At 58.2% G+C, this 19,186-nt stretch overlaps 1 protein-coding gene across 1 annotated transcript in view; it reads left to right on the top strand.

Moving 5' to 3' along the window:
- Positions 1-992: 992 nt before the first annotated feature.
- LOC122547332 (transcription factor 12) overlaps positions 993-19,186 on the top strand; it is a 39,248-nt gene continuing 21,054 nt past the window's right edge. The window contains exons 1-3 of the mRNA XM_087984970.1: positions 993-1,125; positions 6,373-6,446; positions 10,865-11,077. Coding sequence (XP_087841096.1) covers positions 1,068-1,125; positions 6,373-6,446; positions 10,865-11,077 — 345 coding nt within the window. The 5' untranslated portion in view covers positions 993-1,067. The remainder of the gene's footprint in view (positions 1,126-6,372; positions 6,447-10,864; positions 11,078-19,186) is intronic.

The following is a 19,186-nucleotide window of genomic DNA, read 5'->3' as shown; positions in this document are numbered from 1 at the left end:
CTCTCTCTCCCCCCCCTCTCTCCCCCCCTCTCTCTCCCCCCGTTCTCTCTCTCTTCCCCGTTCTCTCTCTCCCCCCGCTCTCTCTCCCCCCGTTCTCTCTCCCCCCGTTCTCTCTCCCCCGTTCTCTCTCTCCCCCGTTCTCTCTCCCCCGTTCTCTCTCCCCCCGTTCTCTCTCCCCGTTCTCTCTCTCCCCCGTTCTCTCTCCCCCGTTCTCTCCTCCCCCTTCTCTCTCCCCCGTTCTCTCCCCACCCCGTTCTCTCTCTCCCCCCGTTCTCTCTCTCCCCCGTTCTCTCTCTCCCCCCGTTCTCTCTCTCCCCCGTTCTCTCTCTCCCCCCGTTCTCTCTCTCCCCCTGTTCTCTCTCTCCCCCCGTTCTCTCTCCCCCCGTTTTCTCTCTCTCCCCCCGTTCTCTCTCTCCCCCTGTTCTCTCTCCCCACCGCGTTCTCTCTCCCTCTCGTTCTCTCTCCCCCCGCTCTCTCTACCCCCATTCTCTCTATCCCCATTGTTCTCTCTCTCTCCTCGTCTCTCTTTCTCTTTCTCTCTATCTCCCACTCTCTCTCTCTTTCCCTCTCTCTCTCTCTCTCTTTCTTTCTCGCTCTCATTGTTTTTCTCTCTCTCTCTGTCGCATTCTCTTTCTCTATCCTTCTCCCCTCCCTCTCTCTCTCTCAAACACACTCTCACTCTCTCATACTCTCTCACTCCCTCTCTCTCCTCTCTCTCACTCTCTCTCTCCCTCTCACTGTTTTTTCTCTCCCTCTATCCCTCTTTCCCCCCCTCTCACACACACTCTCACTCTCTCTCTCTCACACTTTCTCTCACTCTCTCTCTCCCCACCTCATTCTCTTGCTCTCTTTCTTTCTCTCTCTCTCTCTCTCTCTTTCTTTCTCTCTCTCTCTCTCTCTCTCTCTCGCCCCCTCACTGTGTCTCTCTGACTCTGTCTCCTTTAAGGCACACTCTCTCTAACAGGCCTGGGGGCCCACAGTTGGATCGACACCACATTCTCTCGCAGTGACGTTGCTGTGATCAGGCTCCTGGAGAGAGAGAGAGGAGGGTGGAGGGAGAGTTGCGGATGTTTTGTTGCTGCGTTAAAGGGGCCTGGTGTAAATACTCCCGTCAGCCTGGGGAAGGTAGTTCGTTCCCCACCGACCTCCCACTACTCCCCCCCCCCCCCCCCCCCCCCTCCCCCGGGGCCCAGCCCAGCTCGAGGGGAGCTCCAGGAGAGTGCAGGGGCCTGGCGGAACGGGTGGATGTTTACGGGCAGGTGTTTGCTGACCCTTCCCCATGACCCAGCCGCCCTGCCCTGACACCCCAGGCTGTGAGGGAGAGGGACTGCAGTCCCCATGACCCAGCCGCCCTGCCCTGACACCTCAGGCTGTGAGGGAGAGAGGCCCGCAGTCCCCATGACCCAGCCGCCCTGCCCTGACACCCCAGGCTGTGAGGGAGAGAGGCCCGCAGTCCCCATGACCCAGCCGCCCTGCCCTGACACCCCAGGCTGTGAGGGAGAGAGGCCCGCAGTCCCCATGACCCAGCCGCCCTGCCCTGACACCCCAGGCTGTGAGGGAGAGGGACCGCAGTCCCATGACCCAGCCGCCCTGCCCTGACACCCCAGGCTGTGAGGGAGAGAGGCCCGCAGTCCCCATGACCCAGCCGCCCTGCCCTGACACCCCAGGCTGTGAGGGAGAGAGGCCCGCAGTCCCCATGACCCAGCCGCCCTGCCCTGACACCCCAGGCTGTGAGGGAGAGAGGCCCGCAGTCCCCATGACCCAGCCGCCCTGCCCTGACACCCCAGGCTGTGAGGGAGAGGGACCGCAGTCCCCATGACCCCAGCCGCCCTGCCCTGACACCCCAGGCTGTGAGGGAGAGGGACCGCAGTCCCCATGACCCAGCCGCCCTGCCCTGACACCCCAGGCTGTGAGGGAGAGGGACCGCAGTCCCCATGACCCAGCCGCCCTGCCCTGACACCCCAGGCTGTGAGGGAGAGAGGCCCGCAGTCCCCATGACCCAGCCGCCCTGCCCTGACACCCCAGGCTGTGAGGGAGAGGGACCGCAGTCCCCATGACCCAGCCGCCCTGCCCTGACACCCCAGGCTGTGAGGGAGAGAGGCCCGCAGTCCCCATGACCCAGCCGCCCTGCCCTGACACCCCAGGCTGTGAGGGAGAGAGGCCGCAGTCCCCATGACCCAGCCGCCCTGCCCTGACACCCCAGGCTGTGAGGGAGAGAGACTGCAGTCCCCATGACCCAGCCGCACTGCCCTGACACCCCAGACTGTGAGGGAGAGAGGCCGCAGCCCCAGGTGGGATGGAGCTTCTTAACTCTTCCCACACCCCCCCACCCCCCCCACACACACACGGGACATACGGGGCAGTGTTTTGTACCCGATGGGTACTGCCTGAGGCTGGGGGTTGGGTCCCCCTGGGGAAAGGGGCAGCTGCTGCTCCAATACACCCTCCCACTCCCCACCACCCGGGCCTAGGCCGAGGCTGTGGGTCAGAGATAGGCCGCACTCGCTGCTCCCAGCATTCCCTGGTGCACAGGCGCCCAGCGACCCCAGCTCCCGCCATTCCCCCCACCCACACTCTCCCCTCCTCCCCTTTCCTCCCCACTCTCCCCTCTTCCCCTCCCACTCTCCCCTTCCCCCCACACTCTCCCCTTCCCCCTGCACTCTCCCGTAGCCCCCACACTCTCCCCTACCCCCCCTACTCTCCCCTACCCCCCACTCGCCCCTATCCCCCCACTCACCCCTTCCTCCCCCATTCTCCCCTTGCCCCCCACTCTCCCCTTCCCCTGCACCCTCCCCTTTCCCCCCCACTCTCTCCAACCCCCCACTCTCCCCTCCCCTCCTCCCACTCTCCCCTTCCTCTCCCCACTCTCCCTCCCCCCACTCTCCCCTTCCTCCCCCCCACTCTCCCCTTCCCCCCTCCCACTCTCCCCTTCTCCCCCCACTCTTCCCTCCTCCACTCCCACTCTCCCATTCCACCCTCCCCTTCCCCTCTCTCTCCTCCCTATCTCTCTGACCCCTCCCTCTCTCTCTCTCTCTCTGTCTGTCTCTCTCTCTCTCTCTCTCTCTCTCTCTCTCCCCCCCTCTCTCTCTCTCTCTCCCTCTCTCACTCTCCCTCTTTCTCTCTCCCCCCCTCTTTCTCTCCTCTCTCTCTCACCTCTCTCTTTCTCTCTCTCTCCCCCCTCTGTCTCTCTCTCTCACCCCCTCTCTCTCTCTCACCCCCCTCTCTCTCTTTCTCCCCTTTCTCTCCCCCCTCCCTCCCAGCCCCCTGTCCCCCCACTCTCCCTCTCTCTCTCTGTCTCTCTCTCTCTTCTCTCTCCCCTCTTTCTCCCCCCCCACCCCTCTGCTCCCCTCTCTCTCTCTCTCCCCCCCGGAGGAGGGGCCTGGTTGTGGGAAATGGAAGAATGAAGAGGAGTGGGGGCGATTTGGGATAGGAGGGATGAGATGGGAGGAAGGGTCTTTTATTGAGGAGGGGAGAGTTTTGGGAGAGGAGGGGGAAAGGCAGAAAAGGCTGTTTGGGGGCAAAGGGGGCGAATGGGGCTGGTTTACTGGGGGTGACGTTGAGATGGAGGGAAGGGAAACAGAAAGGTTGTGGAGATTCAGGGAGGGCTAGTCCGAGGCTGTCAACATATTCTCGCATCGTCAGTCGATCTCTGTGGAAAGAGAATGTCATTCACAGGAAGTGCAGGATGCCATAGCGATGACTTCACCCACATTTCCCTCAGAGTGACCGACTGTAACGTCTCCCTGAGCTCTCACTGTTTACACCATAGCCTCAAACACGCTATTATTCCCCACAGCACCCACTCCCTCAGCGCTGACCCTCCCACAGCACCCGCTCCCTCAGCACTGACCCTCCCACAGCACCCACTCCCTCAGCGCTGACCCTCCGACAGCGCCCGCTCCCTCAGCACTGACCCTCCGACAGCACCCGCTCCCTCAGCACTGACCCTCCGACAGCACCCACTCCTCAGCACTGACCCTCCTTCAGCGCCCGCTCCCTCAGCACTGACCCTCCCACAGCACCCGCTCCCTCAGTGCTGACCCTCCCACAGCACTCGCTCCCTCAGCACTGACCCTCCCACAGCGCCCACTCCCTCAGCGCTGACCCTCCCACAGCACCCGCTCCCTCAGCACTGACCCTGCGACAGCACCCACTCCCTCAGCACTGACCCTCCCACAGCACCCACTCCCTCAGCACTGACCCTCCCACAGCACCCACTCCCTCAGCACTGACCCACCCACAGCGCCCACTCCCTCAGCACTGACACTCCCACAGCGCCCACTCCCTCAGCACTGACCCTCCCACAGCACCCACTCCCTCAGCACTGACCCACCGACAGTGCCCACTCCCTCAGCACTGACCCACCGACAGTGCCCACTCCCTCAGCACTGACCGTCTAACAGTGCCGGCTCCCTCAGCACTGACCCGGCGACAGCGCCCACTCCCTCAGCACTGACCCTCCGACAGCGCCCACTCCCTCAGCGCTGACCCTCCAACAGCGCCCACTCCCTCAGCGCTGACCCTCCAACAGCGCCCACTCCCTCAGCGCTGACCCTCCAAAAGCGCCCGCTCCCTCAGCACTGACGCTCACACAGCACCCGCTCCCTCAGCGCTGACCCTCCGACAGCACCCACTCCCTCAGCACTGACCCTGCGACAGCACCCACTCCCTCAGCGCTGACCCTCCAACAGTGCCCACTCCCTCAGCACTGACCCTGCGACAGCACCCGCTCCCTCAGCACTGACCCTCCCACAGCACTCGCTCCCTCAGCACTGACCCTCTGACAGCACCCACTCCCTCAGCACTGACCCTCCCACAGCGCCCGCTCCCTCAGTGCTGACCCTCCCACAGCACTCGCTCCCTCAGCACTGACCCTCCCACAGCGCCCGCTCCCTCAACACTGACCCTCCCACAGCACCCGCTCCCTCAGCACTGACCCTCCCACAGCGCTCGCTCCCTCAACACTGACCCTCCCACAGCACCCGCTCCCTCAGCACTGACCCTCCCACAGCGCCCGCTCCCTCAGCACTGACCCTCCCACAGCGCCCGCTCCCTCAGCACTGACCCTCCCACAGCACCCACTCCCTCAGCACTGACCCTCCCACTGCGCCCACTCCCTCAGCACTGACCCTCCCATAGCGCCCACTCCCTCAGCACTGACCCTGCGACAGCGCCCGCTCCCTCAGCACTGACCCTCCCACAGCACCCACTCCCTCAGCGCTGACCCTCCCACAGCACCCGCTCCCTCAGCACTGACCCTGCGACAGTGCCCACTCCCTCAGCACTGACCCTCCGACAGTGCCCACTCCCTCAGCACTGACCGTCTAACAGTGCCGGCTCCCTCAGCACTGACCGTCTAACTGCGCCCGCTCCCTCAGCACTGACCCTGCGACAGCGCCCACTCCCTCAGCGCTGACCCTCCCACAGCACCCGCTCCCTCAGCACTGACCCTGCGACAGTGCCCACTCCCTCAGCACTGACCCTCCGACAGTGCCCACTCCCTCAGCACTGACCGTCTAACAGTGCCGGCTCCCTCAGCACTGACCGTCTAACAGCGCCCGCTCCCTCAGCACTGACCCTCCGACAGCATCCGCTCCCTCTGCACCAACCCTCTAACTGCGCCCGCTCCCTCAGCACTGACCCTGCGACAGCGCCCACTCCCTCAGCGCTGACCCTCCAAAAGCACCCGCTCCCTCAGCACTGACCCTCACACAGCACCCGCTCCCTCAGCGCTGACCCTCCAACAGTGCCCACTCCCTCAGCACTGACCCTCCCACAGCGCCCACTCCCTCAGCACTGACCCTGCGACAGCACCCGCTCCCTCAGCGCTGACCCTCCAACAGTGCCCACTCCCTCAGCACTGACCCTGCAACAGCACCCGCTCCCTCAGTGCTGACCCTCCAACAGTGCCCACTCCCTCAGCACTGACCCTGCAACAGCACCCGCTCCCTCAGCGCTGACCCTCCAACAGTGCCCACTCCCTCAGCACTGACCCTCCCACAGCACCCCCCTCCCTCAGCACTGACCCTGCGACAGCGCCCGCTTCCTCAGCACTGACCCTCCCACAGCACCCACTCCCTCAGTACTGACCCTCCCACAGCACCCACTCCCTCAGCACTGACCCTCCCACAGCACCCGCTCCCTCAGACAGCCACAGAAGTGTATACACATGGTACCCGGATGCTGAGGGGCACCTTTAGCCATGTGAGGCGCTTGCGGGTGGAGGAGGGAGGGCTCCGAGGAGGATGGGGATGTCAGGTTGTCGGACACTGAGGGGTCTCCTTGCCTACATTTTGTCTGCACCGGCCGGAGGCGATTTATTCTGATGCATGATGGGATTGTGATGTTAATTGGTACGTCTCCTTCCGGCAGGTTCTACCCAGTGGTCTCGGCCTGCGGTGCAGAGTTCGACTTCACCCAACTATGAGAATCCCCTCCACTCCCTGGTAAGTGGAGAGTTAGCTAGCCGGGCGCTACCACAATCCGGGCACCCAGAACCGGGCACAACACAAATGTCTATAATCCGCCCCTGCCCACCATGAACAGCAGAGGGTGGCTCAGTGGTTAGCATTGCTGCCTCCCAGCAGTAGTGACCCGGGTTCGACTCCCCTCTGTCTGCGTGGAGTTTGCACATTCTCCCCGTGTCTGCGTGGGTTTCCTCCCACAGTCCAAAGATGTGCAGGTCAGGGTGGATTGGCCATGGGAAATTGTCCCATAGTGCCCAGGGATGTACAGGTTAGGGTGGATTGGCCATGCTAAATTGTCCCATAGTGCCCAGGGATGTGCAGGTTAGGGTGGATTGGCCATGGGAAATTGTCCCATAGTGCCCAGGGATGTGCAGGTTAGGGTGGATTGGCCATGCTAAATAGTGCCATAGTGCCCAGGGATGTGCAGGTTAGGGTGGATTGGCCATGGGAAATTGTCCCATAGTGCCCGGGGATGTATATGTTAGGGTGGATTGGCCATGGGAAATGCTAGGTTATAGGAAGAGGGTTGGGGTGGGGAAGGGTTCTGGGTGAGATGCTCTTCGGAGGCTAGGTGTTGATTTGATGGACCGAATGGCCTATATTAACATGTGTCGGGATCCTGTGATTCTAAGAATTGGGGTGGGCTGGGCGGGTCATGATGAGGGTGGTGATGTCACTTGGGGTCATAACCTAGGGGGCCCACCCTCCCCTAAAGGTAATGGGTGGGTGCAGAGTGGGAGGGAGTTACTTGGGTTCCAATCCCACCATGACAGATGGTGAGGTTTGGGCTCCGGTGATAAAATCTGGAATGGAAGATTGAGTGGACGCGTGTGTGGGTGGGGGGGGGGGGGGGGGGGGGGGGAGGTGGAAGAGTCTGTCTTTTACCCTCTCTGGGGCTTTACACGTGACTCCTGGACACCTCCCTTCCCAAAACGAAGAGACGGGGCCCACCCTCCGCGCTGTTGGGAGTCGGGGGGGGGGAATCGGGTTGGGAATTTGACTAGCAGCCCCTCTACGAAAGGGCGGTGGTGGGGGGGGGGGGGGGTCGAGCCGTCGGGCCGAAGCGTTTCCCCCCACCCACCTCCCCGGTGATACGAAGCAGCGTGGTGGCGCCCAGGAGGGGACATGCGTGGGCTGAATGGCCTCAGGTGGAGGTGGGAGCGGGAGGTCGTGTGTGTGTGTGCGTGTGTGTGTGTGTGTGTGTGTGTGTGTGTGTGTGTGTGGAAGGGGGACGGGGGTGTGACACACGGGGGGATTGGAGCACTGTGACCCCTCCCCGTACCCCTCTGGAGGTTGCCTCTTTCAGAGGATGGCGCCTTCACCCTGTGCCTTTGGTTATTCCCTGCTGGCGGCGATTTAACTTCCTAACGGACCCTCCCCTCGCTGTTTCATCCCCTGTAGAAAGTTGAGCAGCAGCATAAGGAGCCCTTGCATGATGCCATCTCTATCTTAATGGAGATGTGTGATCGTTCAATTAACCTCGTTTTGACTTGCTTTCTCGCTCTCTTCTGCACCCCCTCCGCGTCTAATTCCTGCTTTTTTCCCCCTCCTGCCCCCTGCTTTTTTAACCCCGCAAAGTTGTTCGTAGCTTCCACTGGGTTTCGAGACAGAGTAAAGCTCCCTCTACAACATCACCCCTTAAACGCTCCCAGGGACAGGGACAGCACGGGTTTAGATACAGAGTAAGGCTCCCTCTACACTGTCCCCCCATTAAACACTCCCAAGGGCAGGGACAGCACAGGGTTAGATACAGAGTAAAGCTCCCTCTACACTGTCCCCCTCAACAAACATTCCCAGGTCAGGGGGTTAGAAACAGAGTAAAGCTCCCTCTACACTGTCCCCCCCATCAAACACTCCCAGGAGGGACAGCACAAGGTTAGATACAGAGTAACGCTCCCTCTACACTGTCCTCCCCATCAAACACTCCCAGGGCAGGGACAACACAGGATTAGATACAGAGTAAAGCTCCCTGTACAACATCACCCATTAAACACTCCCAGGACAGGGACAGCCCCTCTCTACACTGTCCCCCCCATCAAACACTCCCAGGACAGGGACAGCACGGGGATTGGATACAGAGTAAAGCTTTCTCTACACTGATTTTCCGCCCCAACCCCCGCCCCCCCAATCAAACACCACAGGACAGGGACAGCCTGAGGGTCATTACTGGATACAGTGTAAAGCTCCCTGTACACCGGACGGAGGGAACACGAGATTGGAGAGAGGGTGGAAATGTGCTGTTGAGCCACTCTGTGCCTGTGACATCGATGTCTGTGGGTGGTCAGTCTCCCTGCGAGATCCTCTCGGTGCACAGAGTGAGGGGGGCTTCCTCACGGTTATACCCTTAAGGGGTCAGAGGGTATTGGTTAGGGTTACAGACCGAGACGACAGAACTGTTAACTCACTACATACTGGGCGTCTGCCCACTGCTGTCGTTGGTACACACATTCACCCGACATCAATGCGCTCGGTGTGGAGTGTTGCTGAACAAAGAGACCTTGGAGTGCAGGTTCATAGCTCCTTGAAAGTGGAGTCACAGGTAGATAGGATAGTGAAGGTGTTTGGTATGCTTTCCTTTATTGGTCAGAGTATTGAGTACAGGAGTTGGGAGGTCATGTTGCGGCTGTACAGGACATTGGTTAGGCCACTGTTGGAATATTGCGTGCAATTCTGGTCTCCTTCCTATCGGAAAGATGTTGTAAAGGGTTCAGAAAGATTTACAAGGATGTTGGAGGGTCTGAGCTACAGGGAGAGGCTGAACAGGCTGGGGCTGTTTTCCCTGGAGCGTCGGAGGCTGAGGGGGTGACCTTATAGAGGTTTATAAAACCATGAGGGACATGGATAGGGTAAATAGACAAGGTCTTTCCCCTGGGGTTTGGGGAGTCCAGAACTAGAGGGGGATAGGTTTAGGGTGAGAGGGGAAAGGGACCTAAGGGGCAACTTTTTCACACAGAGGGTGGTACGTGTAGGGAATGAGCTGCCAGAGGAAGTGGTGGAGGCTGGTACAATTGCAACATTTAAGAGGCATTTGGATGGGGACATGAGTAGGAAGGGTTTGGGCCGGGTGCTGACAGGTGGGACTAGATTGGGTTGGGATATCTGGTCGGCATGGACGGGTTGGACCGAAGGGCCTGTTTCCGTGCTGTACATCTCTGTGACTATGTGATTGCACTGACGAAGGTGTAGAGGGTGTAGTGGATGGTTAGCTGGGCTGGACAGATTCAGCGATGAGGAGAGATTGGATAAGTTGGGGTTAGGTACCCTCGAGCATTAACTGAGATGTACAGAGTTCCCAGGGGCATGAAAAGGAAATAAGGACCGTCCATAACAAGGGAGGGTGGGTGGGTAAGGAGCGGTATTGGAGTTGGTGGGTCAGGGTGGTGAGAGGGGGGAGGTTATTTTTCAACCCCAGGGTGCCTGAATGGTAGATCCTGGAAGAGATTGAGGAACTGCTTGGAGACGGGACGGGCAATGGAAAAGCCCAAGGGTGTAGGCCGAGGCGTTGGGAAACGGGACGAGAATGGGTAGCTGTTCCATGATTGGTGATGGGCTGAAGGGCCTCGTTCAGAGCCGTAAATGCCGCAATCCGTACGGACAGCGGAGGTAGGGAGGCGGGAGGGTGAGGCACTCCCCGGTCTGAGTGGCCCTGCCCTAGTCCAAGGGCACCATCTTGGCGCCAAGTCCTCCAGTATCCCATCACGCATCAGTAACACTCTTTCCCTCGTTCTCGGCTTAGCGCAACGAAACGCAAAGCTTGCCGAGGCTACGCCAATGCAATTCAGACCGAGATGCCCAACAATGGAGTCGTAAGAGTTGACGTGTGCAGCCACGGGGCGGTGGGGTTGGTGGTGGGTGCGGGGGTCCCAGAGATGTTCCTGGAAGCGATCCCGCAAGAAGCCGTCCTGTCTCCCCGACGCAGAGGAGACCAACCGGGTGCGAAAGTAACTCTGAACCCCCTGCCTCAAATTCTGTTAGAAAGCAGAGGATCGCGGATTTGGGAAAATTGGATTCATTTTTCAAAAGAATTTGGACAGAGAAACGGTGACGGGCTGATTAATAATGGGGGCTCGTCTATGGGGAAAGAAATCGGGTGTCCTCATCCATGTGTATGTGACTCCAGGTCCCCCCCCCCTCCCCTCAGCAATGGGACAATCAAGGATGGGCAATGGATGCTTACTCTCATCCAGCGAGTGAGTTTTTGCTTCGGAAAAAGTGGCATTCTTGCACGTGTCCTGACCAGTGTGGGATGAAAAAGTTCAATAGCGGGTAATTTTCTGAGCAAACGGTCTTCCACCTGCTTCATTGGGGAACGGGGTGGGGGGGGGAAGAAGACCTGGGGAACGATTTTCACACGTGTGTCTCCTCTCTCTGTCTCTCGCGCCCCCCGTTCCGTGCAGCAAAGCCGGATGGAAGACCGCCTGGATCGGTTGGACGACGCCATTCACATCCTGCGGAACCATGCCGTGGGGTCCTCGTCCAGCCTCCCCAGTGGGCACGGCGACCTGCACAGCCTCCTCGCCCCCACCCCTCACGGTGGGCTGGTGGCCACCCTGGGCGCTGGCTACACCACCCCTACCCTCGGGCCCCCCAGCCGAGCGACAGCGTCCATGGTGAGTAATGGCGGGCGGCGATGGCGTTGGCGTCCTGGTTTGGCCCGTCGCCGGGGGGGGGGGGGGGGGGGGGGGGGGGGGGGAGGTGGGTGGGGTGAGGGGGGAGGGGGTTGAGGCGGTGGGAGGAGACCTTTTGGCCCATCCAGTCTGCTCCCTCACCCAACGAGAGCCTCAACTCGCACGTTTTCCTCCCTTCCCTCGCCCCCCCCCCCATTCCCCTTTCCTGATGAAAAATCCGTCTCGGCCTTCAATCACACCCTTCCCGTAGTAAGGAGAGACTCCCCCCTCTGTGGGGGGGTAGAGAATGAATTCCTCTTTATCTCCGTGTTCAATGGGCGACTCCTTACTCTGAAATGGGGGCCTCCATCCGATCCCAGACCCTCCCACACACACATTGTTGGGGGGAGCACTCTCTCCACACCTCTCCCCCCTCCCCCTCCGAGAATCTTCAATAAGGTCACCCCCCACATTCTCCTGCACCCCCAGGCCCCACTCACCCTCTCCCTCGTCAGACACTCCCCTCCGTCCCCAGGGATCGGCCGAGGGAACAGCCTCCGCGTCTATCATTTCTTAGATACGTGGCCCCCGAACCTGCTCACGGTGTCCCAGCTCCCCTCTGGTATAGTTTTTTAGCAAAACCTCCCGACGTTTATTCCCCCCCCCCCTCCCCCACCGCCCCCTCCAATTCCCATCGGAATAATGGCCGTCCCTACGACCCACTGAGAGCTGGCTGACTGAGGATGAGGGAGGGTTGTGTTTTCCCTCGTGACGGATTTGCGTTGGGCGCGCAGTCCAGCCTGGCGAGGTGGTTGTCTGCGATTGCGGAAGTAATGTGCACAGGGAGTCCGAACTTTGGGCACTGCGGGGGGGCTAGTGGGAGAATCCCGCTAGCTATTCGACTGTGTGGGCCTGGGACCTGAGATCGACCAACTTGAGCCCATGAGACCTTGAGGCCCACCTCGCCATTTGGTAAGGATCCTGGTTTGACCTGATCTTTGGTGAGGGGATGTGTGGGAAGGGGCGTGAAGGGGGAATATGCTCTCCAATTTCCCACTGGATGTACTCTGGACCGCACTCCACCCAGTTCTCAGTGAACCCGCCCACCACCTTCCTCCCCTGTGTGGTCCACTCTGCCCCTCTCTCTATGCTGGCCCGTCTGGTTCTGTTAGAATGCTGTAGGTTTCTATGAGACTCCTGTCCAGCTTGAATATGGGGCTCGCTCGCTCAGGGAGAATGGGGGGGCTCGCTCCCTCAGGGAGTCAGGGGGAGAATGGGGGGCTCGCTCCCTCAGGGAGCCAGGGGGAGAATGTGGGGCTCGCTCCCTCAGGGAGAATGGGGGGCTCGCTCCCTCAGGGAGTCAGGGGGAGAATGTGGGGCTTGCTCCCTCAGGGAGAATGGGGGGCTCGCTCCCTCAGGGAGTCAGGGGGAGAATAGGGGGCTCGCTCCCTCAGGGAGTCAGGGGGAGAATATGGGGCTCGCTCCCTCAGGGAGAATGTGGCGCTTGCTCGCTCAGGGGGTGAGGGGGAGAATGGGGGGCTCGCTCCCTCAGGGAGTCGGGGGGAGAATATGGGGCTCGCTCCCTCAGGGAGAATGTGGGGCTCGCTCCCTCAGGGAGAATGTGGGGCTCGCTCGCTCAGGGGGTGAGGGGGAGAATGGGGGGCTCGCTCCCTCAGGGAGTCAGGGGGAGAATGTGGGGCTCGCTCCCTCAGGGAGAATGGGGAGCTCGCTCCCTCAGGGAGCCGGGGGGAGAATGGGGGCTCGCTCCCTCAGGGAGAATGGGGGGCTCGCTCCCTCAGGGAGCCGGGGGGAGAACGTGGGACTCGCTCGCTCAGGGGGTGAGGGGGAGAATGTGGGGCTCGCTCCCTCAGAGAGTCAGGGGGAGAATGTGGGGCTCGCTCCCTCAGCGCTGACCCTCCGACAGCGCCCCCCTCCCTCAGCGCTGACCCTCCGACAGTGCCCCCTCCCTCAGCACTGACCCTCTGACAGTGCCCACTCCCTCAGCACTGACCCTCTGACAGTGCCCACTCCCTCAGCACTGACCCTCCGAAAGTGCCCACTCCCTCAGCACTGACCCTCCAACAGCGACCGCTCCCTCAGCGCTGACCCTCCGACAGTGCCCGCTCCCTCAGCATCGAGCTGACCCAACCCCAAGTCCCTCTGAAGACCGCTGCGGGCGTCCTAACCCCACCGCGCACCACCCACTCCCTCCACCAACTGCCCTCCTACCCCCAGCTCCAATTCCCATCCCTCCTCCCTCCTCCCCCTCCCTCAGGGAGGTGGGGCGCCCTGTACTTTCAGCTGCCTCGGGGGTTTTGACCCCACTCCCCCTCGCTTTAGAAGCCCCGCGTCTGACTGACCCGTCGCTCGACCCACACCCCCTCCCATCCGCCTTGCGCTTCGGGCCACGTCTCGCTCCCAGTGGGTGGCTCCTGGGGCGCTACGTCAATGCAGGGAGTTGTTGGCGCCGACCTTAAGCCGTGCCCATCTCCCAGCAGCTGTCGGTGGGGGCGGGGTGAGTCTGAGGGACAGAGGGAGGCCCCATTTTTTTTTTGTGTCTGAAAGGATCTGTTGTGTGCGGGGTCTCCTCTGATCAGCTGCCAGGCCCTTCACCCCCTCCCTGTCCTCCCCCTCCACCATCCAGACAGCTGTATGCTAATCGCCCGCAGGAATGAAAGGCAACGCTATCTGGGTGAGGCCCCTCAGAGTCGATTGGCGGAGACCTCTGGTTTCACACCTGCCATCTGCGTCTCTCTCTCTCTCACAGACCTGCTCTGGGAGAAAGGGCCAAGCCACCCTGAGTGATTTATTTCCTGAGCAGAGTAGAATTTGAAAGTGTGTAAACAGGGAGAGAGTGTGAGAGCGGGATTTCGAGTCCAGTGTCCCTTAGCCCTCTCTCTCTCTCTCTCTCTCTCTCTGTCTCCCCCCGTCTCTCTCTCTCTCTCTCACTCTGTCTCTCTCTCTGTCTCTCTCTCTGTCTCTCTGTCTCTCTCTCTCTCTCTCTCTCTCTCTCTCTCTCTCTGTCTCCCCCCGTCTCTCTCTCTCTCTCTCTCACTCTGTCTCTCTCTCTGTCTCTCTCTCTGTCTCTCTGTCTCTCTCTCTCTCTCTCTCTGTCTCTCTGTCTCTCTCTCTGTCTCTCTCTGTCTCTCTCTCTCTCTGTCTCTCTGTCTCTCTCTCTGTCTCTCTGTCTCTCTCTCTGTCTCTCTCTCTTTCTCTCTCTCTCTCTCTCTGTCTCTGTCTCTCTGTCTTTGACTCTGTCTGTCTCTGTCTCTCTGTCTCTCTCTCTCTCTGTCTTTGTCTCTGTCTGTCTGTCTCTCTCTCTGTCTCTGTGTCTCTGTCTCTGTCTCTGACTCTCTCTCTCTTTCTGTCTTTGTCTCTCTGTCTGTCTGTCTCTCTGTCTCTGTCTCTCTCTGTCTCTGTCTCTGTCTCTCTCTCTCTCTCTGTCTCTCTCTGTCTCTGTCTCTGTGTGTCTCTCTCTCTGTCTTTGTCTCTCTGTCTCTGTCTCTCTCTGTCTCTCTGTCTCTGTCTCTCTCTGTCTCTGTCTCTGTCTCTGTGTCTCTCTCTCTCTCTGTCTTTGTCTCTCTGTCTGTCTGTCTCTCTCTCTGTCTCTCTCTCTGTCTCTCTCTCTCTCTCTCTGTTTCTCCCCCCACCCCCCAGTCCATGTTCACGGATTTCTGGAAGGCCAGTGGGACCTGTTTAATGACGTCAGACCCTCATCCCAGGATCAAAGTGCCAGGGATTCAGGGAGTGTGACAGAGCCACGGTCATGTCGCACACACAATCGCACACTCACACACACACCCACACACACAATCACACACTCACACATACACGATCACACACAATCGCGCACACATACACACACCCACATGCTCACACACAAACACCCACACACACAATCGCACACTCACACACACAATCACACACTCACACATACACGATCACACACAATCGCGCACACATACACACACCCACATGCTCACACACACACACCCACACACACAATCACACACTCACACACACACCCACACACACAATCACACACTCACACATACACGATCACACACAATCGCACACACATACACACACCCACATGCTCACACACACACACCCACACACACAATCACACACTCACACACACAATTGCACACACATACACACACCCCCACACACTCACACACACACATACATACACACAATTACACACTCACACACCCACATGCTCACACACACACAATTGCACACTCACATGCACACCCACACGCTCACACACAATCGCACACTCACACACACCCACACACACAATCGTACACCCACTCACACACCACACGCACACACCCACACACACACCCACACGCTCACACACACATCTACTTGTTTGCACACACACCACTGTCTCACACTCTCACTCACTCGCTCTCTCACTTCACTAAATCACTCTCTCACTCAATCACTCACTCGCTCTCACTCACTCACACAGACAGGCACACTTTCACACACACCCCACAAACACACACACACACACTCTCTCTCTGTCTCACATACACACACATACTCTCACACACACTCACACAAAGACCCACAGTCTCACATACACCCACACTCTCACACTGACACAGACACACTCTCTCACACTGACACTGACACAGACACTCTCACACTGACACAGACACACTCTCTCACACTGACACAGACACTCTCACACTGACACAGACACACTCTTTCACACTGACACTGACACAGACATTCTCACACTGACACTGACACAGACATTCTCACACTGACACAGACACAGACACACTGACACTGACACACTCTCTCCCACACACACACACTCACTCACTCTCTCACACACACACACCCTCACACAAAGACACACAGCTTCACATACGCCCAAACTTTCACACTGACACGGACACAGACACAGACATTCTTACACTGACACAGCTACACACTCTCACACTGACACAGCCACACTCTCTCACACTGACACTGACACACTCTGTCACACTGACACTGACACTCTCTCTCACACTGACACAGCGACACTCTCACACTGACACAGCCACACACTCTCACACTGACACAGACACACTCTCTCACACTGACACAGACACACACTCTCACACTGACACAGACACATTCTCTCACACTGACACTGACACAGCCACACTCTCTCACACTGACACAGACACTCTCACACTGACACTGCCACACTCTCACACTGACACAGCCACACTCTCTCACACTGACACTGACACAGACACTCTCACACTGACACAGCCACACTCTCTCTCACTGACACAGACACACTCTCTCTCACTGACACAGACACACACTCTCACACTGACACAGCCACACTCTCTCACACTGACACAGCCACACTCTCTCTCACTGACACAGACACACACTCTCACACTGACACAGCCACTCTCTCTCTCACTGACACAGCCACTCTCTCTCTCACTGACACAGACACACACTCTCACACTGACACTGACACACTCTCTCACACTGACACTGACACAGACACTCTCTCACACTGACACAGACACACTCTCTCACACTGACACTGACACAGACACTCTCACACTGACACTGACACAGACACTCTCACACTGACACAGCCACCCTCTCGCTCACTGACACAGACACACTCTTTCACACTGACACTGACACAGACACTCTCACACTGACACAGACACACTCTCCGACACTGACACTGACACACACTCTCACACTGACACTGACACACACTCTCACACTGACACAGACACTCTCACACTGACACAGACACACTCTCTCACACTAACACTGACACACACTCTCACACTGACACAGACACTCTCACACTGACACAGACACACTCTCTCACACTAACACTGACACAGACACTCTCACACTGACACTGACACACTCTCTCACACTGACACTGACACAGACACTCTCTCACACTGACACAGACACACTCTCTCACACTGACACTGACACAGACACTCTCACACTGACACTGACACAGACACTCTCACACTGACACAGACACACTCTCCGACACTGACACTGACACACACTCTCACACTGACACAGACACTCTCACACTGACACTGACACACACTCTCACACTGACACTGACACACACTCTCACACTGACACAGACACTCTCACACTGACACAGACACACTCTCTCACACTAACACTGACACAGACCCTCTCACACTGACACTGACACACTCTCTCACACTGACACTGACACAGACACTCTCTCACACTGACACAGACACTCTCTCACACTGACACTGACACAGACACTCTCACACTGACACAGACACACTCTCCGACACTGACACTGACACACACTCTCACACTGACACTGACACAGACACTCTCACACTGACACAGACACACTCTCCGACACTGACACTGACACACACTCTCACACTGACACTGACACAGACACTCTCACACTGACACAGACACACTCTCCGACACTGACACTGACACCCACACTCTCACACTGACACAGACACACTCTCCGACACTGACACTGACACACACTCTCACACTGACACAGACACTCTCACACTGACACAGGCACACTCTCCGACACTGACACTGACACACACTCTCACACTGACACTGACACAGACACTCTCACACTGACACAGACACACTCTCCGACACTGACACTGACACACACTCTCACACTGACACAGACACTCTCACACTGACACAGACACACTCTCTCACACTAACACTGACACAGACACTCTCACACTGACACTGACACACTCTCTCACACTGACACTGACACAGACACTCTCTCACACTGACACAGACACACTCTCTCACACTGACACTGACACAGACACTCTCACACTGACACTGACACAGACACTCTCACACTGACACAGACACACTCTCCGACACTGACACTGACACACACTCTCACACTGACACAGCCACACTCTCTCACACTAACACTGATACAGACACTCTCACACTGACACAGCCACACTCTCTCACACTAACACTGATACAGACACTCTCACACTGACACAGACACACTCTCCGACACTGACACTGACACACACTCTCACACTGACACAGCCACACTCTCTCACACTAACACTGATACAGACACTCTCACACTGACACAGACACACTCTCACACTGACACAGACACACTCTCCGACACTGACACTGACACCCACACTCTCACACTGACACTGACACACTCTCTCACACTAACACTGACACAGACACTCTCACACTGACACAGACACACTCTCTCACACTGACACTGACACAGACACTCTCACACTAACACTGACACAGACACTCTCACACTGACACAGACACACTCTCTCACTCTGACACTGACACAGACACCCTCACACTGACACAGACACTCTCACACTGACACAGCCACACCCTCACACTGACACAGACACACTCTCCGACACTGACACTGACACACACTCTCACACTGACACAGCCACACTCACTCACACTAACACTGACACAGACACTCTCACACTGACACAGACACACTCTCACACTGACACAGACACACTCTCACACTAACACTGACACAGACACTCTCACACTGACACAGACACACTCTCTCACACTGACACAGACACTCTCACACTGACACAGACACACTCTCACACTAACACAAACACACTCTCACACTGACACTGACACAGACACTCTCACACTGACACAGACACACTCTCTCACACTAAACCTGACACAGCCACACTCTCACACTGACACAGACACACTCTCTCACACTAACACTGACACAGACACTCTCACACTGACACTGACACAGACACTCTCACACTGACACAGCCACACTCTCACACTGACACAGACACACTCTCCGACACTGACACTGACACACTCTCTCACACTGACACTGACACAGACACTCTCACACTGACACAGACACACTCTCCGACACTGACACTGACACACTCTCTCACACTGACACTGACACTCTCTCTCACACTGACACAGCCACACTCTAACACTGACACAGACACACTCTCTCACACTGACACAGCCACACTCTCACACTGACACAGACACACTCTCTCACACTGA

Source organism: Chiloscyllium plagiosum, unplaced genomic scaffold (assembly GCF_037043375.1).
Source record: "Chiloscyllium plagiosum isolate Xiang-an unplaced genomic scaffold, Cpla_swu_hap1 HiC_scaffold_50, whole genome shotgun sequence".
NCBI classification, from domain to species: domain Eukaryota; kingdom Metazoa; phylum Chordata; class Chondrichthyes; order Orectolobiformes; family Hemiscylliidae; genus Chiloscyllium; species Chiloscyllium plagiosum.
This window is presented reverse-complemented; position numbering and strand designations above follow the sequence as displayed.